General features: G+C 39.5%; 2 protein-coding genes across 9 annotated transcripts in view; one reads left to right on the top strand and one right to left on the bottom strand.

Annotated features, from left to right (window-relative positions):
* tubgcp4 (tubulin gamma complex component 4) overlaps positions 1-15852 on the top strand; it is a 29767-nt gene extending 13915 nt beyond the window's left edge. For all 4 annotated transcript variants that reach the window (XM_060911456.1, XM_060911459.1, XM_060911457.1 and 1 more), the window contains 8 exons: positions 1861-1966; positions 2063-2170; positions 11449-11593; positions 11827-12004; positions 13463-13597; positions 13848-13964; positions 15442-15581; positions 15668-15852. In XM_060911456.1, the coding sequence (XP_060767439.1) occupies positions 1861-1966; positions 2063-2170; positions 11449-11593; positions 11827-12004; positions 13463-13597; positions 13848-13964; positions 15442-15581; positions 15668-15680 (942 nt within the window). In that variant the 3' untranslated portion in view covers positions 15681-15852. The remainder of the gene's footprint in view (positions 1-1860; positions 1967-2062; positions 2171-11448; positions 11594-11826; positions 12005-13462; positions 13598-13847; positions 13965-15441; positions 15582-15667) is intronic.
* tp53bp1 (tumor protein p53 binding protein, 1) overlaps positions 15847-26641 on the bottom strand; it is a 49332-nt gene continuing 38537 nt past the window's right edge. For 3 of the 5 annotated variants that reach the window (XM_060911452.1, XM_060911455.1, XM_060911453.1), the window contains 5 exons: positions 25655-25843; positions 25473-25567; positions 25181-25377; positions 16482-16618; positions 15847-16150 (listed from right to left, as the gene is read on the bottom strand). In XM_060911452.1, coding sequence (XP_060767435.1) covers positions 15966-16150; positions 16482-16618; positions 25181-25377; positions 25473-25567; positions 25655-25843 — 803 coding nt within the window. In that variant the 3' untranslated portion in view covers positions 15847-15965. Of the gene's footprint in view, positions 16151-16481; positions 16619-16740; positions 16840-25180; positions 25378-25472; positions 25568-25654; positions 25844-26641 lie in introns of those variants that run through there. The other 2 variants (XR_009651734.1, XR_009651733.1) reach the window with 2 other exon arrangements.

Raw genomic sequence — 26641 nt, 5'->3', positions numbered from 1 at the left:
GACTGCAGTCTGACCGGAATCGCATTCATGCGACCTACACGTCATCAACAAGAGACAAACGTCACTATTCTGCGTTGGCTAATCCCGCCTCTTTGGTGAAAAACAACAACATTTGTACAGTTTTCAGAATTTAAATAGACTTTTATAGAATTGATCAAGCTAATGGTGGATTTGGTAGGGACCTGGATGTTTATCTGTTAGCCTGATTAAATAAAACAGTTTCTATAACTGATTTATAACTTAAACCATCCTGTATTACAAGATTATAAGATTGTTCTGGAAATTTCCAGTAATTTGACACCTTCGGTCTCATTAGTCTGCTGCCCACATTAATCAGATTATTGTGTGAGTTCCGCCGCCGCCGCAAAAACCAGGTCTCGCCTCATCTCCATAGCAAACTGCACTGGTGTTTATGCACCTTGAGCCAGCGCTGAGAGAAGTTGCAGAATTCAGCTGGCTATAAACAATCTAAATAAATATTTATAAAAATGTAGAAAAAGTTTATTAATATGACGAAATAAATATGTGCAAATTATTAAGCCTGAATTAAGAGTTTGGTAATACAGCGGCCGTATCCCAAATGACTGCCTACTGAAGCTCGAGTGCACTATATAGAGTTTAAAAATCCATTACTTCCTAGTAACATGTAGTGCACTTATATAGAAATTAGAGAGACATTTAGGAGTCAACCCTCGTTACCAGGCTACACGTTTTCATTTCAGTTCAGAAACAAAAACACACACGAGACCTCACACTTTAACACTAACCAGATAATTAAACAAACAAACAAACAAACAAAAAAAGAAATCATTAAACATGAAGAGTGCGCTTTTTTTTGTTTACGTATTACGTAGATGTGCTTATTACGTGTCAATTTGCGCATGCGGGACACTTTTGGGTCGTTTTCCGTTCATATTGGAGATCGCATACAAGTCTCATATAATTGGTAATGTGAACGGCCTAACAAAAAAATCGGATTTCACAACAAATCGGATATGGGTCGTTTCAGGTTGCAGTCTGAACGTAGTGTCAGTTATTTTTGTTTAGTGGACCGAAAGCTACTGAATTCGAATCACAGACTTCCAATTTTATTTGTTTTTTAAAAATAGAGCAATTAATGAATTTAGAGCCGCATGGCCCTAAATTCTCCGCTATATTTTTCCTGCTTCACCATGACCCAATTCAAGATACTACGTCATGCATCACGTGGTGGGCTTCCCCCGTTCACACAAGGCATTGTGGGATACAAATTTGAAACAGGAGAGAAAAACGGAGGACGCGAATGAAACATGAAAGACCGACTACAGTAACGGAAAGTGAGAAGAAAAGATGTTATGTTGCGAAGGAAAGGAAATGCAGGACCGAACTAATAAATATCGGCAGCCAGCGAGCACCTCGGTGTGATCAGCTGTTCGTTTAGTGACAGAATGATGGAACTGTCAGTGCACGCTCAAGGTAAACCTGTAGATGGCAGTAACGCAACACTGTGGATGCCAGCTGCTGTAAAACCCAAAAGAAGAAGATGAAGGTAAACATGCGCACACGGACTTCCTCTGTCTGCTTGATCGCGCAAAGCTAGCGATTTCATGCACATTATTTGCTCTGGAATCCCCTCAAATTAAATAACTTCCCAGCCACAGAATGGCCTGATTTTTTTTTTTTAAGATATTACAGAAATAAACATGTATCACAATGACCAAATTTCAGAGGGAACTAAATTTCACCGATTGATTGATTGATTTTTATTTATTTATTTAGAAATCGAAAGGCCGTATAGCTTTAAATATCATGACATTATTTCTTTTTTTCACCATATCCACCTGTACGAAGTGTTTTTTGTTTTGTTTTTTTTCTCCATAGATCATAAAGGATTTTTATTTGTTGGGACGTGGTGAACTGTATCAGGCCTTCATTGACCTTGCCCAGCACATGCTCAAGACTCCACCATCGGCTGTAACCGAACATGGTGTGTATGATGTGAGCTCTCATTAATTGTTCTTCCAATTTGACAAAAAAAAGAAAGAAATGATCATTTAGTTATCACTCTGACACATTCTTCCAGATGTGAACGTGGCCTTTCAGCAAGCTGCTCACAAAGTTCTGCTTGATGATGACAACCTGTTACCCCTCTTGCATCTCACTATTGACTATCAAGGGAAAGATACCAAAGGTACGCCTCACCACTTTTGACTTTTTTGCCTGTAGTCCATGCCCATTTATATTATTTAAGTGACACTTTTGCAGAATCCGTTGGATGGGCTATTCTAAATCACATATTTTTCCCAGCGATGTTTGTTTAAAGTCATACAGCACCACTTAGTGGTGGCCATCAGATTTTTAGTGCATGCCAGATTAGAATTCTTAGAGCTAATAAGACTTTTTTTTTTTTTTTTTTTAATCATCTGGCGAGCTGGTGATCTTATTATAAATTATTGTCGAGTATAAATGGAAAGTTTAGTTCTTTAATTGCTAGTATAAGACATGGCTAAACTTGTCGCAGTATCCCAGCAGCCGTTGAATGGGACTTACTTGAATAAAAGTAAATTATAATTCATCGGGCGCCAAACAGATGCCTCCGTCTCATGCAAGTGGCCTTGTATTTTACAGTGAGAGTAGACTATTTCAGTGTGGGCAGGGGTGTAGTGGGCGTGGTATGCGGGGGTACGCCGTCCACCCACTTCTCCCGAGGTGAGATTAAAAAAAAAAAGTCATTCAATGGCCTGAGTTTATCCGCTCTACAGTAAGTGACACGTGCCTTTGTGCTCATCATCAATGCCCCCCCCCAATCGAACGTTACGTAAAACGTAGCGACGCAAAGTAGAATGCATTCTAAACGCAGCCGAGATATTAGAATTATGTAAACGGTTGACTCCGCCATCTGTCGGTTTAATGCTTCATGATCTTTGAAGTTCTAATGCGATTTTTGCTCAGTATAGGCCTATGATTTTGAATAGCCTAATAATAACAGTAGGGTCTCTCTCTCTCTCTCTCTCTCTCTCTCTGTGTGTGTGATTTCCGGGCGTTCATGGTAGCAGCACCGAGAAGGCAACAGAACTGATATAATCGCCTGCCTGGTCATCCTTACGCGGATAATTTCACCACATACTGTATTATATACAGTGTTGGGCACGTTACTTTCAAAAAGTAATTAGTTATAGTTACTAGTTACTTTTACCAAAAAGTAACTGAGTTAGTAACGGAGTTAGTTTGTCATAAAAGTAACTAATTACCAGGGAAAGTAATTATTCCGTTACATTTTGTTCCCCCTCAAAAAAAATCAAATTCAATTAGTGTAATCATAATAAAAGTGAATGTTAAATGTGTTTAATGACTGAAATGGACACTTAACAGAACCAATTAGTAACGTTATCTACACTATATTAATATTTTTGTGGGACAATGTGAGATAAGACATCTATCAAATGTAATATATTTTTGCAGTTATTAAAATTATGTTACTAATTACTGGCCACTGACGAGGACAAACGCTTTGTTCCTCGACATAATGTGCATTGCACGTAAACACTCTTGCCTTTTATTTCAAGTAATGAAAAGTGCTGGCTGTATTTCCAGTGTGAAAGCGCAGTGCTGGGCTGACCGCTCGCCATCGCTGGCTCTTCCGATTGAAAGAGCGCGCAGTGCAGTAGGCGTGGCCTACCGACATATGTTGTCCAAATCTACTCTGATTGGCTTACTGTGCCGTTGTCTCGTGTCTCCCCGCCCCACACTAAAGCAGAGGAAAGAAAGGCTGAACGAGCAGCGTGCCAGATGAGAACAGCTTTAATAAAGTAACGCATAGTATTTTATTGTAAGTAACGGGAACGGCGTTATAACGATGTAAAAAGTAATTAGTTAGATTACTCGTTACTAAAAAAAAGTAACGCCGTTAGTAACGCCGTTTATTCTAACGCCGTTATTCCCATCACTGATTATATATATGATTTGAAATTCATAAGCTTTGTGGCCTTCCTGTTTAGTGTTTTGTTGTACATCCAAAAATGTGAAATGACAATAAATTTAAAGAAATACACAAGTCTTTAAGAAGGAGTGCATGGTAGGGCTTAACCCAATGGCTGCATGTCATGTATTTTGTATACGCAGGTGCCTCAATCGCGCCAGACTAAATGCTTGATTTATTCGATTGGTGCCTTTTATAATAAATTTCAGCCCATTGCTGGTTTGTATGCGATGTGAGTGAGTGACGTGACTTTTTTTTGAACTTCTGGACACATGCTGTAGCTGTTGCCACGGCAGTAAGTAGGCTAGTAAAAATATCGAATTCCGAATGCAGCTCGGCTCAAATGAACATGAATCGAACATGAACAAAGGTGTTTGTGTATCATTTCCAATATTTCGGCTTCACTAAGTCCATGTTAAACCTATGCAAGGTTTATGTTGAGTTCCAGCAGCAGAGTGGTGCTGTCTACGACGATGCATTCGGAAGGAGAAGGCGAATTTGTTCCTCTTTAGCCATTTCGGCATATTTATTGGAGACAAAATAAACTGCGGCTTTTCGCCATAACAGTTGGGCTGTACTGACAAACACGAATGAAAATTGCACACATAAAAATGTCTGAAAAAAGTGTCTTCTTGCGCCCTCTTGTGTTGTTAAAAGAACGTAACATTTATACAAATCATTCATACCAAACATAGGCGACCAAAGGCTACCGCTTCTGACATGATATCAAATCGATGACGTCACGAATCGCGTACCCCCACTTTAAAAATCTCCACTACACCACTGAGTGTGGGGAAATAAGGCCGGCCCGGCAGACACTGACCGGTGATTTTCGCATTTATCCGTCTGTATTTCAAAAGCATCAAACCGGACGGTCCATGAAAAAACGGTAAAGATATGGGTCTAATCTACTTCTAATTTTCTTCCAAATGTTACACTGGGCGAATATGTTATGTCGTAACACGGCCTGTGAAACGGGGGTCTCTGCGGGCCCAACTTTAAAAATTCATAACTCCGCCACCTAGCCATGCCAGAACTTACAGGCACCTCCCTCTCACCGAGACCTTACGAACAAGCCCAGGCTCAGCCTGATCTGACATCAGGAGTGAGCGCAGATTAGGCCTGTCGCGATATTCAATATACCGACTTATCGTACGGTAAATGAAAATTAACTCTGTAAATTTTTTTACTGCGATTTTGGCATTTACGTGCTGTACACCTACATAGGGAAGTCGCCAGTGTGTTAGTTTGACCCATCGACTGAATAAAACGCCGCGCTGTTTTCTGTCGTCTCATGCGTCTCTCTGTCAGAGGCGGGGCCTCCCAGCATGCAACAGTTATCCAGCCAGGGTATCCACTGAATGGGGAAAAGACAACAACATGTTGCTCTGTTGTACAGACCATAGGTGTAGAATTGGGTATGGACGTGTCCCTACCAATATCAAACGACGGCTGATATGTCCCTACCAATATTTCTGATTGAAGTTTAAAAAAATAAATAAATAAAAATCACACTCCGTGCACGGTACACAAATGTTTACTGTAGGTTTCCACTGAGTGAAACATCACACAAAATTTGCTCATGAATATTCGGGGGCGTGGTCGCAAAAACAGCAAGCCTGTTTGGCTACCATGTCAATTAGCAAGTGCGGTTGCAGTGCAGTGAGCGGCTGCTAGCTAGCAAACTGTCCTTGAGGAATGTAACGTTAGATTAGCTCGTAAAATTAATTAATCAGTTAACAACAGTTCATATTCAGTGTGTAAAAACGACAACATACGAATGTGACTGTTTTCTAAGGTTGTGTGGCATGTAAATAACAATCCGACTTGATACCGACAACAACTGGTGTTCATTAAGGTCACAAAGACATTATTAAATCATATAAAATTGTGCTAATGTTGGCCAATATTGCACCGAGTCTTGCTTGCGAAGTGCCTGCAAACTTTAGCAGCCCGCTAATTTGAAGTGCTTCAGTTAAGCCCTGCAGAGCCCTGACCAAGTTCGTGTAACATGACACATGTAAACAACAACAACCCGATGGTGATGTGGACACTGATCGTGGCCCAGACACCTTTTAATCAAATAAAACATTTTCACGTCATCAGTATAACAGCCTCCAGCTTCTTGATCAGAAATTTTTGGTTCCTCCCGCCTCTCTTTTGAAAACGTCACATACCGAGTACACACACACGAATCAGAATTCAGAAACATTCTGTTGCCAAGTAAAATTGTAACCTTTCAACGTGTCAAAGTTCTCGAGCCCTCGTCCTGTTTTACCGTTAGATCTATCACATATCAGCTTAAACTAGCATTCTAAAACTAGTTAAAGATCCCACAGAAGAGAGCCGACTCCCCCTGCCAGCCTCATGGAACGCAGTGTTTAAGGCTCCGTGTGTGTTTTACTTCCATTTATGAGGGAAAGGAACATGCACCCTCCCGACAGTCAGTCTATGCGTTATTCGCTTGTAAAACACATTTGCAAATTGGTAGAATGAGTTAATCATCACATGCAAGATTTGCAATTAATCAGATGAATTGCATATTATTATTCATGAATTCCTACAGTTCTGAACTTCAAATTTTAAAAGTCTGGACTTTGGAGAGATGATGGAGACTCTTGGTGGAACACAACGGAGCAAAATATTGTGACCCTTTAATGTTGACCTGAAGTTGGCATTGGGTTTATGTCCCCACCAATGTTAATACCAAACCTACGCCCTTGCCTACATGTTATCTCGTTCTAATTGTTATTTTTATCCAAATGACAGCTGGCAATACGTTGTTACTTTGCACTTTGTTTATCTGGGTACTAATCTTTTAGAAACTGGATTGGCAGAATGTTGCCTGTGAAGAAAAGAGTGTCTTTTTTTTTTTTTAATTATCCTGTGCCAAGTTAATATTTATTACTTAAGTGCAATTTTCAAGAGCCATAGATTGTATTTTATTTATTGTTTTTGTTGAGTGGTTTTGTTTGATTGTTTTATTTCTTTAGGTTATTTCTTTATATTTATATATTTTTGACGTTCCACTGTTGAATTGAATAAGTTGACTTTAATTAAGTTTACTGTTCTTTGAAAGGGTGTATTTGCATGATCATTTATTTTACTAGTGGCATAAAATTGTCTTGAAAAGACGTCAACAATAATATTGTTTATCGCAATAATTTCTGAGACAACGTATCGTCCAACAAAATTTAGCATCATGACAGGCCTAGCGCAGATCGGGGGAAAGCTTTAGCATGAGCCCTAGCTCCAGCCACTCGCGCGCAGGGATTTAAAAATTCATAACTCGGCAACCAAAGGCCCCCTTCAGAATTTACAGGCACCTCCATCTCCCCGAGTGGCACACTAAATAAGACGATAATAATACATTCAAGTATTCACTGTAGTTTTTATTTCATGACACAGCTGAACTAGTGTTTTAGGGTTGACCGTGTCAGTTGATTCAGAGTTCAGTTTACATGAAAGTTTGCAGTACAGTATTATGTTACGTGCCAAACTGCCAATCAGTGGTTATGTTGTTGTTGTTGTTATTATTATGTGCATTTTTATTAATAATAAGAATGACAGTCAGTCATATGCTTTGGAGGATGTAGATTTATATTTTAATAGGGTTTTTATTGTCTTCTATTTTCTAAGTTCTAGGGCGGCATGGTGGTATAGTGGTTAGCGCTGTCGCCTCACAGCAAGAAGGTTCTGGGTTCGAGCCCAGCGGCCAGCGAGGGCCTTTCTGTGTGGAGTTTGCATGTTCTCCCCATGTCTGCATGGGTTTCCTCTGGGTGCTCCAGTTTCCCCTGCAGTCCAAAGACATGCAGTTTAGGCTAATTGGAGGCTCTAAATCAGGGGTGTCCAAACTGATCCATAAAGGGCCGTGTGGCTGCAGGTTTTCATTCCAGCCATGCAGCAGCGCACCTGACTTGGCTCATTCAATCAACTGAACTGTCTTCACACAGTCAAATACTTGCAGCCACACCCACCCTTGATTAAAGGGTGGGTGTGTCAGTTGATTGAATAAGCCAAATCAGGTGTGCTGCTGCATGGCTGGCATGAAAACCTGCAGCCACACGGCCCTTTATGGATCAGTTTGGACACCCCTGCTCTAAATTGACCGTAGGTGCGAATGGTTGTTTGTCTCTGTGTCAGCCCTGTGATAACCTGGCGACTTGTCCAGGGTGTACCCCGCCTCTCGTCCATAGTCAGCTGGGATAGGCTCCAGCTTGCCTGAGACCCTGTAGAACAGGATAAAGCGGCTACAGATAACGGATGGATGGAGTCTAAGTTCTAGTGCAGCAGATTTTAGTCTGAATGCCAAATGATATGACCGTGTCTAGTTTTGAGTCATTTTAAGTCATTTTGTTACAAAGTCACTTGGAATCTTGTACTCAAAATTTTAACTCTATTATATAAGAATAGTTGGATTGTTAATTACTAAATTTCTTATAGACTTATTATAAACACAGTATAAAAAATAGTAATTGTTGACGTTTCATAAGTGTTATTATAGTGTGTGTGTAAAATATATATATATATATATATATATATATATAAATAAAATGTCTGTATGTGTGTATATATATATATATATATATATATATATATATATATATATAATGTGTGTGTATATGTGTGTGTGTGTATGTGTATATATATATATATATATACACACACACACACACACACACACACACACACACGTACCTGTAAGTTGTAACGAACTAGAACATCGTCCCCCCCCCCCCCCCCCCCCCGTACTTTTTTTTTTCTAGACATGGAACTGACCTGTGTGTGCTACTGTTTTCTTAGATATAACTTTAAGCATGTTTTTCTTGAATCTTCTGACATTTTCTTGTAAATTATATTCAATTTGTAGTCTAATTAGCAACTAATGTTGAGTGTAATTTGACTTTTGAAGATCACAAAAATCCAGGCATCTAAAGCCCTTCGGCTTTGTTCCAGGCCGCATTGTTCCAGGCTTTTGGCCCATCACTCGGACAGGCTGAAATTTGGACAGACAGACAACGTTTCATACTTGTCTGTCCGGTGACAGTCTGCTTAAAATTCCTTATTTCCCCACACTGCTATGTAACAGTTATTCCACGAAATCGAATCGTATATGAGCTGATAGCTGACGAGGCATGGAGCGCCGAATCGGCTATAAGCCATGCACGACGAGATTGAGTGAAATAATGGTTTTATTCTATCCACATTCACTGGATTTTGAGAAACAGATCATTTTTATTTTTTGCAAATTCAATAAATAACTTTATATAAAACGTCCGACAAAATCATTTCTGCTTAGCAGACGTGACATTGCATACGTGCATAGTAAAATATTCAAATTTGACAAGATTTACATCAACAATCATTGAAAACACATTTTATCAAAAAAAAAAATTAGTGTTTGTAATGTTCTGAAACCCTACTTTTTACCTTGTACAAAGCAACAATCATTATGTTGATTGACCATGTGTTTTCGAACCATAGCTGATCCAAAAGGCCATAAATTGATGGAAAATCAATAAGATCAGCCGATTTTCATGGAATCTGCCGAGACTAAGCCGGAAGATCCCGAAGGGGTGCGTGATGTCAGACGTGTAACAATTCAGGTATCAATTTCGTTCCCATGTGCAGCAGTGGTTAGACCAGTCTCGATACCCAATCACATTTTGGAGAGAATTCTGATAGTGATTGGGATTCTTATATGTCGGATGAAGGGGCAGATGATTATTAAGGATATTCCAGAGTAAATGGTTCTTTTCAAGACCCCAAGACAAGAAACCGCCAGTTCATTCAGTTCACGACAGTCTTCCTCTGTAGTGCACGAGAGATAGATAGATAGAGAGAGATGTGCAGAAAGCAGTGGTTACCTTTCAGTATGTTTTCCTGAACAAAACTAAAAACAAATCGCATCTTGCAATGTTGCAATCTGAGAGCATTTAACACGCTTCAGTTAATAATGAATGATGATGATTGCGTGCGTACATTTTTCTTCCTGTTAAAGTGCATCAGATATGATAAGACCGGATGTCACGAGTGTGCAAATGTTGCTTATAATCCTGCGTCTGGTGCAGTGTGTGTGCGTGTGTGAGAGAAAGAGATAATGGAGGAATTGACGAACTGTCCAAATGTCAGCTCAAATGCCATTTATTAAATAAATGGGTTTCTTTTTGCTCCAGTAATTCCTGTATGGTCGTTCTGGTGGTGATGAACACTTGATGAATCAAATTTATTATTCGTAGGCGACATGAAATCTAACCGCTTCGTTTGCACAGACTTCACCCACTGTCACTTTAGATTAGTGTCATTTCTCAGAAATTCGTGAACTGAATGTCCTGTTGTATATGGATTTGAACATCCAAACACAACTCGGCGCTTTCACATCGTTATTTTTGTTAAATTCCAACAACAATATCCAATTTCAGCGAGTAAACAAGCACGGAGTCAGATGAACCGAAATGACCCAGATAACCGGGGTTCCATATGTGACATCATGCGAGATTAGCCCTGGGGCACGGCTGCCTTTTCCCGGGATCCAGAAGCCACAATTTACTATAGTTTTGTGCTTGATAATAAAATAACAAATAATTATTATTTTTCCCCGTTTTATTAATTAATTTTGGTCGTTACTAATGATGTCTATTCATTTTAAAGCATTACAATAAGGCATTACATACACTTTAAGTTTCAAACTTTTCAAGTAGAGTTTTTATTTCATCCTCAGTTGGTTCAGCAACATGCTCCGCCACTTTGTTTTTCTCTACTCACAGTATATGAGCTGATAGCCTAGTAGTAGAGTAGCCAATCCGAGCATGCGATTGCTCATATCCGGTGAAATGTGGATAGAATAAAATGTGATGTCTAATATATAGTTTTGATTTTTTTTTTAAACATCATACCATATAATGTTTACCCAATTTTGTTACTTGTGAGAATGAAGAAAGATGAAACCGAGCAAACTTTTGTTAAAATGATTTGAATAAATTCTCTCCTAAGGGTATGTAAAAATTTTCACTCAACTGCGTAAAAATTCAAATGACGCCAGTTCAAGAATGTTCTCTAGCCTAAAATGTAACACCATGTTCATTTGAAATGTTGACTTTTTTTTTTTTACTTTTTGTGGACCCAAATACACCCTGTCTATAGTCAAAGTCCTTCATGGCTTGTTTGGCGGCGCCAATCTCCGTTTCGTAGCCCTCGGCCTCTCGCCTGTATTACATAGCTAGGGTTCTAGTGGGGGGCTAGTCCTCTGGTAACCACGAGAGTTTGACTCCCCACTCGCATCTGTATTGCAGCGTGCCTTGCCAGATGGCAGTAGGCACCATTTTTATGATGGTCTTTGGTATGACCCGACCGTGAGTAGAACTCACGATCTCCCAATCGAGACACGGACACGCTAACCACTAGGCCATTCACCCGTCTATAGAGAAACTGCAAATCTGATCAGTATAAAGTGCATCCTTTTAACTCGGACATTATGTCTGCGTTTACAGAGGCGTCTGGGACTCGAGAAGGCACCACACCTCCTCAGGATTCCTCTCCTCGAGAGCTACCTTCCACAGGCTGGGCTGCACTGGGACTGGCCTACAAAGTGCAGTGGCCCCTGCACATTCTCTTCACTCCTGCTGTGTTGGAAAAGTAAATCATGCAGAAATGTGTGAAATGTATGACGTTGCTCCATTACGTTCCGCGAACATCACAGTTTGGTGAATTTCCTGCTAAAACGGCTCTGATTCAACTCCGACCAAATTCACAAACAGGAGTGAAATGTGGCCAGACAGGACCAAATTTGGACACAGTATATGTGTCGTGTTTTGAATATGTTCCAATTAATCTGTACATTTGATTTGTATTTCTGCTTCTTTCTTTAGGTATAACGTAGTGTTTCGATACCTGCTCAGTGTGCGCCGGGTGCAGTCAGAACTGCAGCACTGCTGGGCCCTGCAAATGCAGCGCAAACACTTAAAATCTAACAAAACCGACGCGGTCAAATGGAGGCTGCGCAACCACATGGCTTTCCTTGTAGATAACCTGCAGTATTACTTACAGGTACTGTGATACCGGAGTTTTATATATATATATATATATATATATATATATATATATATATATATATATAAACCCCGATTCCAAAAAAGTTGGGACAAAGTACAAATTGTAAATAAAAACGGAATGCAGTGATGTGGAAGTTTCAAAATTCCATATTTTATTCAGAATAGAACATAGATGACATATCAAATGTTTAAACTGAGAAAATGTATCATTTAAAGAGAAAAATTAGGTGATTTTAAATTTCATGACAACACCACATCTCAAAAAAGTTGGGACAAGGCCATGTTTCCCACTGTGAGACATCCCCTTTTCTCTTTACAACAGTCTGTAAACGTCTGGGGACTGAGGAGACAAGTTGCTCAAGTTTAGGGAGAGGAATGTTAACCCATTCTTGTCTAATGTAGGATTCTAGTTGCTCAACTGTCTTAGGTCTTTTTTGTCGTATCTTCTGTTTTATGATACGCCAAATGTTTTCTATGGGTGAAAGATCTGGACTGCAGGCTGGCCAGTTCAGTACCCGGACCCTTCTTCTACGCAGCCATGATGCTGTAATTGATGCAGTATGTGGTTTGACATTGTCATGTTGGAAAATGCAAGGTCTTCCCTGAAAGAGACGTCGTCTGGATGGGAGCATATGTTGATCGTGTTTAGATACGGCTTCTTCTTTGAACTATAGAGTTTTAGCTGGCAACAGCGGATGGCACGGTGAATTGTGTTCACAGATAATGTTCTTTGGAAATATTCCTGAGCCCATTTTGTGATTTCCAATACAGAAGCATGCCTGTATGTGATGCAGTGCCATCTAAGGGTCCGAAGATCACGGGCACCCAGTATGGTTTTCCGGCCTTGACGCTTACGCACACAGATTCTTCCAGATTCTCTGAATCTTTTGATGATGATATGCACTGTAGATGATGATATGTTCAAACTCTGCAATGTTACACTGTCGAACTCCTTTCTGATATTGCTCCACTATTTGTCGGCGCAGAATTAGGGGGATTGGTGATCCTCTTCCCATCTTTACTTCTGAGAGCCGTTGCCACTCCAAGATGCTCTTTTTATACCCAGTCATGTTAATGACCTATTGCCAATTGACTTAATGAGTTGCAATTTGGTCCTCCAGCTGTTCCTTTTTTGTACCTTTAACTTTTCCAGCCTCTTATTGCCCCTGTCCCAACTTTTTTGAGATGTGTTGCTGTCATGAAATTTCAAATGAGCCAATATTTGGCATGAAATTTCAAAATGTCTCACTTTCGACATTTGATATGTTGTCTATGTTCTATTGTGAATACAATATCAGTTTTTGAGATTTGTAAATTATTGCATTCCGTTTTTATTTGCACTTTGTCCCAACTTTTTTGGAATCGGGGTTGTGAAAATATATTTTATTTATTTATTTACCCACCCAAACTGGTTTTCAGCACTGACCATTTCTACATTTAATTTCTCCCTCAGGTGGATGTCTTGGAATCGCAGTTTTCGCAGCTTTTGCAGCAGATCAACTCGACACGAGACTTTGAGAGTATTCGTCTGGCTCATGACCATTTCCTCAGTAATCTCTTAGCCCAGTCCTTCATCCTTCTCAAGCCAGTAAGTCTGAAAGACTTCTCAGATTTATTATTACTCTCTTAAACACCCATCTTGTTCTTCAGTAACTACGGCGAAACTGATTACAAGTGTGAGGACTACAGGGGCGTAGCTAGGATTTTTCAAAGGGGGGGGGTTTCATATACTAACCCCCCCCTGCCCCTGGAAGTCTGGTTTTGATGCCACTTCAGGGAGATAATCTCCATTCATATGCTTTGCGGTGTCTTTAAATCCCTAAAATGGACTTTCCTAGGTGTTTCATTGTTTGAATGAGATTCTGGACCTCTGTCACAATTTCTGCTTGCTGGTGAGTCAGAATCTGGGGCCACTGGACGAGAGAGGAGCTGCTCAACTGGACATCATGGTGAAGGTCAGTCCAATCAGTCTGTTGTTTTATTCACATTAGGGATGCACTGACTTTTGGCCAATGGAAAACTTCAGCCAGAAACATTAGGAGTAAATTTACTGAAAAGTTGACCTATCATTTATTATTAAGGTGTTTGGAACGCAGGAGAATAAAATAATTTATTGCGCACATCAGTATCGCCGAGTACCAAATGAAAGAGCTTGTTTTTTTTGTTAATATCAGCCGCTTGGCTCTTAACGTGACTGCCTGATAAAGCACTAGCGCCTGTGTAGTACTGACCTGCCACAGAGTAACTGCTCTTTCTGCAAGATCATAAACAACTCCTATCCTATTCTATTCCAGGACTGTCAGGGCAACTCACAAATCTTGTATTATAGAATATTTTTTTCTCCGCTGACTCAAAACACAGCTGTTTTATTTTAAACAAAAAAAATCTGCACGCTGTAGCTTTAACACACTAAAATGTTTTTCTGCAGGACGACTCCAATGAGATCATGTCATTTGTAGTTGTACAACAGGCAAATTGCTTGTTTTTCCTCAAAGTATGACTGAACATGGTGTAGATCTCTGCAGGATCAACATCATTGACCGTACTTCTCCATAATTCGCGGTCTGCCATTGCTATTGGCAACTGATAGCTCTCAAGATTGGTGTCTTCTACCAGTTGACCAATAAAGGTTCGGGCCGGTCGTTCTCTACTGCATTTTCTGTGGATTATCTCCTCCAACAATGGCCAGAAAAACGTAATCTCCTTTCTGCTATCATTGTTGAAAGTTTTAGGTCTCCATAGAGCTGTTTGTTTGGAATTTGATGTCGCCAGCTCATGTTTTGAACTGCTCTTGGTGTATGATCTATTGAGTTTTCTAGTAAGTGCACTAGTCAGCGTCCATGAGTTAGACCCATACAATAAGACTGTTTGTTTTTCAACAGTTGTCATGAAGAACTAATCCAGATCTCTAGATGTCACTGTTATTGGTGTTGTGTCATTCCAACGGAGTCACATCTCAAATCACCAAATTACCTTAGTAGGCGCTACGAAAGAGATGAACCCACTAGCATGCATTTTATAAATAAATAACCCACTCACCCTTTTTATCTTAAAGACTGTCTAGTTGTTTGGGAGACTAGGAAACCAAATATTTTTGTTCACCAGGGCTAAAGCCTTTAAAAAAAAAAAAGTGCATTTATCTCCAGCAACAGCTCTGTACTGTAGTGAGCATATTCATATATAGGATGAATATAAATAGTGGCAGCACAGAGAAAGTCTGCAATCCTCAAGACGGTGAGGAAAGCTTAATGGAGGCTTCGAGGCAGGTGTTTAAATAGAAGCATGTCGGTGTGGGCTGACTAGAGAGTGTCTTGAACTTTGATTTTGGCCCATTATTAGTGCATCACTAGCTGAAACACAGGTTTCAGAAACAAGGCTGTTAAATTATAACCTGACTAGCTTGTAATATGAAGCGTGCTGCTGTTCGAACAGGGTTTTAGCCGCCAATCGTTCCTGCTTTTCAAGATCCTCTCCAGTGTGCGTAACCACCAAATCAATTCAGACCTGGCTCAACTGCTGCTGCGTCTCGACTATAACAAATACTACACCCAGTCAGGGGGCACGCTGGGAAGGTAGGTGTGGTGAGGTGAAGCTCAAATAGTTTTACATTGCTTGTTAACCACACCAGGACTAAGACTTATTTTTTTTTGTCTGACAGTTTTGGGCTCTGAGACAGAACTGGAGGATGCAGTACTTCACTGTGTAAATATGCCCTGAAGTCATATTGCGAAATGTAATATGATTTTACATTTGTATTATGTGTGTGACATTTCTTAACCTGAAGTTGTGTTATACTTGTAAATACTGTCACCTGAATTATAAAAATAAACCCAAGAGAAAAGAGACACATAGTTTATTATGTCAAAAAGAGTTTTAAAACTATATACAGTAAAAGCAAGCAAGTGCTAAAACAGTACAGGACGTTTAAAAAAAAAAAAAAAAAGGAGAGACCAAGCCTAAGAAGAGTAATCATGATGATACTCAGGCTGACTGTTGTAGGCGAGACGTTCTCCACAGATCACACACTGAACCAGCCACTCCAGTGACACCAGTGGAGTGTGTGTGGCCATCACACACTTCAACACCTCTGCAGGACATGGAGACGCAGACACCACCAAGTCTAACCCCTCTGCTGAAATTTCTACAAACCAGGACAAGTGAAGTCATGGCTTCAGGGTTAAAGTTTTCATTGACCCAGGAGCAGAAAAAAAAAGTCAACAATTTGGACTAGGCCTAAAATTGTAGGGAAAAAATAATTAAATTATACATAAAGTGTACTGTACTATTTGGAACTTGATATCCACTTTTACGTGGTCTTGTAATCCCATACTCTTTTACACCAGACCCCTGCTCTACGCTAAAAGAACAACATTTTCATACCTAGAAGCTGCACTATAAATATATTCAGTTTTTAACAGGACAAAAAATAAAATCTGGTTGGACATATTTTAAATGAGCCAGGCAGAACCTACCCGAACTGTTGTTGCTTATTTTATGTTGCTGGACCTTTGCAGCTCCACACATGGTGAGCAAGGAAGTCCACAAATCCACACGATCCTCTGAAACCAGCAGGACCTTCAAAGCTTTGAAAGGGTTACAGCGAGCATGCCTGTGGAGAAACGAAGCATTTTTTAAAACCGTTCCAAATTAGGATGTAATAAATCTTAATGAGTAATACAAATCTCTCACAAATTCATCACATTTTACTAAAATATAAGGACTGAAGTATACAGAATTACGGAATGCTGTTAGATCTCAGCAGCTGCATTAAAACTCCTCTCTGTATCCAAGACCCATGTAGAATATGATCACTGAGCATCATTTATAAAGCTGGAAACAAACAAATGTATTTGTGGATCACTTACACAAGAAATGTGGTACTAATGAACATCCAGTTAGTTTAGAAAAATGTTCATATCCCATTAGAGCTCCTGAGTTTATATCAATTTACTTATATAAAGGAGACTTACTAATGGGAACCTCGATTGCTTGGCTTTAAATTGTATAATTGGTGAGTTATTGTACACACATTTAATTAAATCAATTGTTTCATACGAATGTTTTCAAAAGAAAGCAATTGATTCAATTAGGATCTAAGAAATGGCACTGTATAAAAGGACAGAGTGTTTGTGTCTGTGGTAGATAATGCTTTAACAATGGCTGATTCTGGCGCTTTACCGGAAGATTTAGCACACACCAGGCTCAGAAGGCATTGTTTCACCATTTCACTCATTTTTCAGCTCTTTGTGAGCTTTTATAGAGTTCTGTAGGTGGTACTAAAAGGAAAATCAGCTGTGTCATGAACACACTTGGTAATAAGACTGGAGACCCCTTAGGGCTGATCAATTATGGAAAAAATAATAATCATGATTAATTCAGTCAGTATTGAAATCACGATTATTCAAACGATTTTTTGAAACGATGCATTTATTCAGCATTTCTCTTTAAAACAAAAAAAAACCTCTGTTATTGATCATTTACGTTCACCTTTCTTTCAAACTGAAAATATAGTCTAGAAAAACTTAAGTTTGCGATGTATAAAACAAAATAAAAATTCTTTTGACACAGACAGAGAAAAACAAATGTACATTCTATCCAGTTGTCCACAATCTCTATATTTAATAAAATAAATGTACTTATTTATATAAAGAATATCCAAAAATAAACTTTGGTACGCTTTAGTGCAATACTACAAAATTCCATATCAAACATTTTTGTAAACACCACCCACTATTTCATGGGTGCAAAACAACTGCCATTGGCTTTATCTTTTTTTTTTTTTTTTTTATTGTTTCATCGTGAATAACTTTATGGCTCAGTTTCAGGTGGTTGAAGAGGTTTGTAGTGTTGCCAAGAGGCACAGATACTACCTTATTGCAAATCTTACACACGATGCGCTTCTGTTCCACGTCGGATTCTTCGAATCCAAAGTGATCCCATATTACAGACGTTTTTCGTCCCTTTTTGTCGACCAACCGATTCTGCCCTCCTGTCATCTTACGAGCCTACCTCGCGCCAAACAATTCACAATCTCTCCTCCTTTCAGCTGCGCGAGTGGAGAGCCATAGAGACACACACACTGCTTCCGCCGCGTGAGTGTTGTCGGCAAGTCTGCGCATGGGCCCGTGGGAAGGAAATGTATTGCGTGTGCGCGTCCCCGACAAATGGCAAAATAATCGTTTCGACTCGATTATATGAATTTTGAGATCGTTTGAGACAAAAATCGAAAGTCATGATCAAAATTCGATTAACTGCACAGCCCTAAGACCCCTGATGATGATCCTTTTCCTCTGATTTTATACAAGATTAGAATGCAATGCTGCTAGAGGGGAAAATTTTATTATATATGAATATATGACTTAACAGAAACTTTACAATATGCCAAAGCCTGTGCAATATGATAACGATAATCACAATAAATGTCGAATACACTTTCCTGAAATGCCTTTTATTACAAATCAAATGCAGATAATTTGATATTAAAATTCAGTGTTAATCAATAAACCTAGCCTTGAACTAATTTTTTTAATGAATTTATTAATGATTTTTAATGAAATTAAATGCATCACTGCTGTTTTACTGGCGGCACAGCTTCTTAACAATCCTGTACAGGTACATCTCAAAAAATTAAAATATCATGAAAGTTCATTTCCTTCGTAATTTAATTCAAAAAGGTAAACCTTACATATAATGAATATAGAACATATGAAAATGAAATTTCAAGCCTGTGTGTTTTAAATTTTGATGTTTATGGCTTATAGCTCATGAAAATCAGAAATCCAGTATCTCAAATTAGAATATTTCCCAAGATCAATTAAAACGAGTGCTGGCAGATTCTACCATAACTGGATCCATTAACCACTTGCCCACAAAATAAGAAATTTTTCTTGTCCTTTTTTCAGTGAGGTAATATTTTCAAGATTGAAAATATGGTATTTGGTCTTCTAAAACAGCACGTCATTTAAAAATACACTGAGTATATCAATAAAAGATTTTTAAAGAATAAAGTTCTATTTCTTTGACATATCTGACAGACATAACTCCCATTTTAAAAATCAATCACTTTCATTATCCCTGTTGCTATCGTCAGTGAATTTCTGTCAGATGACCTGACGATAGACTCGGCCATTATGGATCTTTGGTAGTTATCGTGTGGAAGCAGGCTTTATAATTTTTGGGTGTCAACAGATAGAGTTGAAATAGATTAACAGCGAAAAAACTATTTCGTTCACGAGAGAAGCCCACAGTTATTTTTAAAAAATGCTATCGTCAGTCTGTCAGTCTAATGCACCTGATGACAGCAAAATTCAAGCCATCACCACGCACATGTTGACTGACGCAAAGAGGAAATTCTACTGCGCATGATTTTTGTGACGGCAGACATTTACTTCCGGGCAAGACTTGGAGTTCTGACAGCTAGATTTCATCAAATAAATCAAGGTAAGATTTTCTGTCAGCTATCCTGACGATAGAAATTTTTGACAATAGAAACATTGAGAATATATTTGTGCATTCATATTTAAATTTTTTCTGGAGGAAAACTATCGTAAGTTGAGATAAATCAGAGCCACTTGCGACCCTTTCAGCCGACAGGCCATTTCAATGTGTTATTTCCCCGCGAAAGTGACACAGTCGTGTCTATCGTCACTGTTCTGACAATTATTGTCGATGTTTCAATTTTGAAAATAAATTTTATTTTTTATTTCAATATTTTATTTTATTATTTGGTTCTAGTGATGAGGTATTTAATATTATTACTAAATTTGTCAGATTAATAATGTAAGAAACAGTTTTGTTGCTATTGTCATCTAGAGTGTCTGTCAGAATATGATGGTAGACGTTAGTTTGTCTGTCAGATTTTGATGATAGAAACCGATACGTTTCTATTGTCAGTCATTTAGCATGTCTGTCATGTCAGGCTTTTATTAATTAGTTACCAGGACTACTGTCCTAAAATTTACTGTGAATGTCCGAGACCCCAAATGCTACTAGAAAAACTTAATAGAATGATCAAAATAATCAATTCAGCAATTTGAGGAGATGGGACTTAACTGGCCTCTGTTATGGTAGAATCTGCCTGCTCTGAGAGCACAATATCCCCCCGCTGGCAACTGTGCCATAACTGGCAAAATGCGACTGAATTGAACGAAACTGCAATATGCGTATTACTGACAAAGAATCCTGCCAAGTTTTGTAAAATTCCTCCAAAAGTCGTAAGAGGAGTTGATTTCAGAAGCTGAGTACCCTTCTCGGGATGGACGGACATCGCCACAACATAATCCCCCTTCGGGCCTTTTGGCCAGCGGAGGATAAAGGATTTACAAAACAGATGATGTCAAACTTCTTAAAAAGTATGTTCATTTATACACTCAATACTTGGTTAGGGCTCCTTTACCACAAATTACTGCATCAATACAGCATGGCATGGAGATGATCAGCCTGTGACACTGCTGAGGTGTTACTGAAGCCCAAATTGGTCTGATAGCAACCTTCAGCTTGTTTGTATTTTTGGGTCAGGTGTTCATCTTCCTCTTGACAATACCCCCATAGGTTCTCTCTGGGGTTCAGGTCAGGTGAGTTGGCTGGCCAATCAAGTACAATAATATCACGGTCAGCAAACCATTTGGGAGTAGATTTGGCACGTGCTCAGTCCTGCTGGAAAAGGAAATCAGCATCTCCATAAAACTTGTCAGCATATTGAAGCATGAAGCGCTCCAAAATCTCCTGGTAGACAGCTATGTTGACTTTAGATTTGATAAAACACAGTAAACCAACACCAGCAGATGACGGGGCACCCCAAATCATCACAGACTGTGGAAACTTCACACTGTACTTCAATTACCTTGGATTCTGTGCCTCTCCACTTTTCCTCCAGACTCTAGGACCTTGATTTCCAAATGAAATGCAAAATCTACTTTTCATCTGAAAAAAGGACTTTGGACCACTGAGCAGCAGTCCAGTTCTTTTTCTCCTTAGCCCAGGTAAGACACTTCTGACGTTGTCTCTGGCTCAGGAGTGGCTTGATATGAGGAACACGACATTTGTAGCCCCTTTCCTGAAGACATCTGTGCATGATGGCTCTTGATACACTGACACCAGCCTCAGTCCACTTCTTGGGAAGCTCTCCCAAGTTCTTGAAATCAACTTTTCTTGACAATCCTCTCACGGCTGTGGTCATCCCTGTTGCTTGTGCACCTTTTCCAGCCACCCTTTTCAGCAAGAACCTTTTGTGGCTTACCCTCCTTGTGGAGGGTGTCGATGATCGTCTTCTGGACAACTGTCAAATCAGTAGTCTTCCCCTTGATGGTGGTTGTGTGTACTGAACTAGACTGAGAGATACACAGTATGTACAGTGGTGCTTGAAAGTTTGTGAACCCTTTAGAATTTTCTATATTTCTGCATAAATAGGACCTAAAACATCATCAGATTTTTACACAAGTCCTTAAAGTAGATAAAGAGAACCCAGTTAAACAAATGAGACAAAAATATTATACTTGGCCATTTATTTATTGAGGAAAATGATCCAATATTACATATCTGTGAGTGGCAAAAGTATGTGAACCTTTGCTTTCAGTATCTGGTGTGACCCCCTTGTGCAGCAACAACTGCAACTGAACGTTTCCGGTAACTGTTGATCAGTCCTGCACACCGGCTTGGAGGAATTTTAGCCCATTCCTCCATACAGAACAGCTTCAACTCTGGGATGTTGGTGGGTTTCCTCACATGAACTGCTCGCTTCAGGTCCTTCCACAACATTTCCATTGGATTAAGGTCAGGACTTTGACTTGGCCATTCCAAAACATTAACTTTATTCTTCTTTAACCATTCTTTGGTAGAACAACTTGTGTGCTTAGGGTCGTTGTCTTGCTGCATGACCCACCTTCTCTTGAGATTCAGTTCATGGACAGATGTCCTGACAATTTCCTTTAGAATTCGCTGGTATAATTCAGAATTCATTGTTCCATCAATGATGGCAAGCCGTCCTGGTCCAGATGCAGCAAAACAGGCCCAAACCATGATACTACCACCACCATGTTTCACAGATGGGATAAGGTTCTTATGCTGGAATGCAGTGTTTTCCTTTCTCCAAACATAATGCTTCTCATTTAAACCAGAAAGTTCTATTTTGGTCTCATCCGTCCACAAAACATTTTCCCAATAGCCTTCTGGCTTGTCCACATGATCTTTAGCAAACTGCAGACGAGCAGCAATGTTCTTTTTGGAGAGCAGTGGCTTTCTCCTTGCAACCCTGCCATGCACACCATTGTTGTTCAGTGTTCTCCTGATGGTGGACTCATGAACATGAACATTAGCCAATGTGAGAGAGGCCTTCAGTTGCTTAGAAGTTCCCCTGGGGTCCTTTGTGACCTCGCCGACTATTACACGCCTTGCTCTTGGAGTGATCTTTGTTGGTCGACCACTCCTGGGGAGGGTAACAGTGGTCTTGAATTTCCTCCATTTGTACACAATCTGTCTGACTGTGGATTGGTGGAGTCCAAACTCTTTAGAGATGGTTTTGTAACCTTTTTCAGCCTGATGAGCATCAACAACACTTTTTCTGAGGTCCTCAGAAATCTCCTTTGTTCGTGCCATGATACACTTCCACAAACATGTGTTGTGAAGATCAGACTTTGATAGATCCCTGTTCTTTAAATAAAACAGGGTGCCCACTCACACCTGATTGTCATCCCATTGACTGAAAACACCGGACTCTAATTTCACCTTCAAATTAACTGCTAATCCTAGAGGTTCACATACTTTTGCCACTCACAGATATGTAATATTGGATCATTTTCCTCAATAAATAAATGACCAAGTATAATATTTTTGTCTCATTTGTGTAACTGGGTTCTCTTTATCTACTTTTAGGACTTGTGTGAAAATCTGATGTTGTTTTTGGTCATATTTAGGCAGAAATATAGAAAATTCTAAAGGGTTCACAAACTTTCAAGCACCACTGTATACTGTTTTACTCAAACTCAAAATGAAATATCCGAATATTTTGAGGGTTGTTTTTTTTTACATTGTAGGCCACAATTATCAAATTAAAATAGAAAAATGCTTGAAATATTTTAGCTTGCATGTAATGAGCCTAGAATATATTTTCACTTTCTTAAATAATTGATGGAAAATATTGAACTTAACGATATTACAATTGTTTGAGATGGGCCTGTATATTGTGATGCATGTCGTTTATCACAGAAATCTTTCAACTATGATTATATTTTGTCATGTCACCCATCCCGATTCAAATTAAATTTTTATAGATAGATAGATAGATAGATAGATAGATAGATAGGACAAAGTACAAATTATAAATAAAAACGGAATGCAATAATTTACAAATCTCAAAAACTGATATTGTATTCACAATAGAACATAGACAACATATCAAATGTCGAAAGTGAGACATTTTGAAATTTCATGCCAAATATTGGCTCATTTGAAATTTCATGACAGCAACACATCTCAAAAAAGTTGGGACGGGGCAATAAGAGGCTGGAAAAGTTAAAGGTACAAAAAAGGAACAGCTGGAGGACCAAATTGCAACTCATTAGGTCAATTGGCAATAGGTCATTAACATGACTGGGTATAAAAAGAGCATCTTGGAGTGGCAGTGGCTCTCAGAAGTAAAGATGGGAAGAGGATCACCAATCCCCCTAATTCTGCGCCGACAAATAGTGGAGCAATATCAGAAAGGAGTTCAACAGTGTAAAATTGCAACGAGTTTGAACACATCATCTACAGTGCATATCATCAAAAGATTCAGAGAATCTGGAAGAATCTCTGTGCGTAAGGGTCAAGGCCAGAAAACCATACTGGGTGCCCGTGATCTTTGGGTCCTTAGACGGCACTGCATCACATACAGGCATGCTTCTGTATTGGAAATCACAAAATGGGCTCAGGAATATTTCCAGAGAACATTATCTGTGAACACAATTCACCGTGCCATCCGCCGTTGCCAGCTAAAACTCTATAGTTCAAAGAAGAAGCCGTATCCAAACATGATCCAGAAGTGCAGACGTCTTCTCTGGGCCAAGGCTCATTTAAAATGGACTGTGGCAAAGTGGAAAACTGTTCTGTGGTCAGACGAATCAAAATTCGAAGTTCTTTATGGAAATCAGGGACGGCGTGTCATTCGGACTAAAGAGGAGAAGGACGACCCAAGTTATCATCAGTGCTCAGTTCAGAAGCCTGCATCTCTGATGGTATGGGGTAGCATTAGTGCGTGTGGCATGGGCAGCTTACACATCTGGAAAGACACCATCAATGCTGAAAGGTATATCCAGGTTCTAGAGCAACATATGCTCCCATCCAGACGACGTCTCTTTCAGGGAAGACCTTGCATTTTCCAACATGACAATGCCAAACCACATACTGCATCAATTACAGCATCATGGCTGTGTAGAAGAAGGGTCCGGGTACTGAACTGGCCAGCCTGCAGTCCAGATCTTTCACCCATAGAAAACATTTGGCGCATCATAAAACGGAAGATACGACAAAAAAGACCTAAGACAAGTCATTAGTTTTCTTTTGTTACAGACATGTAAAAGTTTTTTCCTTTACCTGACATGTTTCGACATTACAAAAGCACGTCACACACCAACATCCGGGTGACCCTCTGATGAAGACGGAAGTTACACCGTTGAAACATGTCAGGTAAAGGAAAAAAATTTTACATGTCTGTAACAAAAGAAAACTAATGACTTGATTTAATAAGAAGACATAATGAGCAAGACCTAAGACAGTTGAGCAACTAGAATCCTACGTTAGACGAGAATGGGTTAACATTCCTATCCCTAAACTTGAGCAACTTGTCTCCTCAGTCCCCAGACGTTTACAGACTGTTGTAAAGAGAAAAGGGGATGTCTCACAGTGGTAAACATGGCCTTGTCCCAACTTTTTTGAGATGTGTTGTCATGAAATTTAAAAATCACCTAATTTTTTTCTTTAAATGATACATTTTCTCAAACATTTGATATGTCCTCCATGTTCTATTGTGAATAAAATATGGAATTTTGAAACTTCCACATCATTGCATTCCGTTTTTATTTACAATTTGCCCCAACTTTTTTGGAATCGGGGTTGTATATGAGAGAGAGGGGGAGGGAGGGAGGGTTTGCAAACCCACTAGTGTAAACTTCCAGGACATGCGGAAGCCCTGAATTACCATTCGATGACTCGTTTCTCAGGCCCCATTCCAGCAGGGAGCAGGTAGTTCCTGTAGTTCATCAGCTTCTTCTCTTGACAACAGTCTCGCACCCAGATCTGAGAGACACAGGGAACTCCACCTGCCACACACATCAGGTACGTCTGCGTGCGGCAATGCTTATCAGCAATCAACAGGCTCTGATACGCTGCTTTACACTGAACAGACAGAACACACAGGAATGTTTAGACTTGAGAGACTTCATGTGCTGCAGAAATAACTCAAACTACCAGAGTCCCAAACGAAGTCTTACCTGTTCTTCATTAAATTCAGGCAGGATCATTCCTCCACCAGCCTCTAACTGCCTCTCGGTGTACTGCTTGTTATATGGAGCCGTTTGCACGTATTCTAATGAAAAAGGAAACTGGAGAGTCTGAAAAACTATTTATGGCTTGAAATAGAGTTCAAGTTGTGATGAGAAGCCTCTTTTCTGACCTTCCTCTCCATCGCTTGTAATCTGGTTGGACTTCCTGTCATTGTCAGAGGATGCAGTTAGCATGAAGACAAAACCCATGAAGAGAGACGTACTCTCAGGAAGAGGACCGTGGGTCACCAGTAGGTTATCGGGTTCAGAAGGTAGCTCAGCTCCACTCCCAGAGGTGTCACATGGAGCCATTCTCAAACCTAAACCCATATATTAATATAGAAGAGTATGATACATAGTGCGATATTAGTAAAAGGATTGGTCCAGAGGAAAATCTGATCACACAATTTCCTACTTAAACGAAGTTGATGAGATCCCACAAGTCTAACATTCACTTGCTTAGTTTTCCTCTAGTTTCAAAGCTAATGTCGCTAACAAGTAATGAAGGTTTCTCTTACCTAACATTTTTGAATAAATCTATGCCCAAGTCTTCATATCCTTGTTTCCAAACACTATTATGGAAACTATGAAATATAAATTTTTAATAAATAATTTAGCAGATATCATCTATATTTAAAAATCCAAGCTTAGGTCCTATTAAGGACTATTACATTACAGGCATTTAGCAGACACTCTTAGTCAGAGTGACATACAACATACCCAGAGGAGCAGTTGGGGCAGTTAGGTGCCTTGCTCAAGGGCACTTCAGTCATGCCCTAGACCAGCAGGAATCAAACCAGCAAACATTTGTTCCCAAAGCTGCTCCTCTAACCATTAGGCCAAGGCATTCCCATTTATTAGCATGTACTAGGGGTGAGACTGTTCCATTTAAAGCTCAGTGTTCTATAGAAAGATTTGAGCACGTATTTATGGAATAGATTTTGGGCGAGAGAGACTTCCATTACTTATTAATCACGTTAGCTTCATAGCAATAGTACAAAAATGAAGTAAACGTCAAACAAATATATTGAGGGCAAGTAGAAAATTGTGCAAATTTGTTGGGGTTCCCCCCCACCCCAAACCATTTCTTTAACTCTTTACCCCTTAAAGCAGTTGCT

Source organism: Neoarius graeffei, chromosome 27 (genome assembly GCF_027579695.1).
Source record: "Neoarius graeffei isolate fNeoGra1 chromosome 27, fNeoGra1.pri, whole genome shotgun sequence".
Taxonomy (NCBI): Eukaryota; Metazoa; Chordata; class Actinopteri; order Siluriformes; family Ariidae; genus Neoarius; species Neoarius graeffei.
The sequence above is the reverse complement of the archived record's forward strand: the minus strand, read 5'-3'. Positions and strand labels throughout refer to the sequence as shown.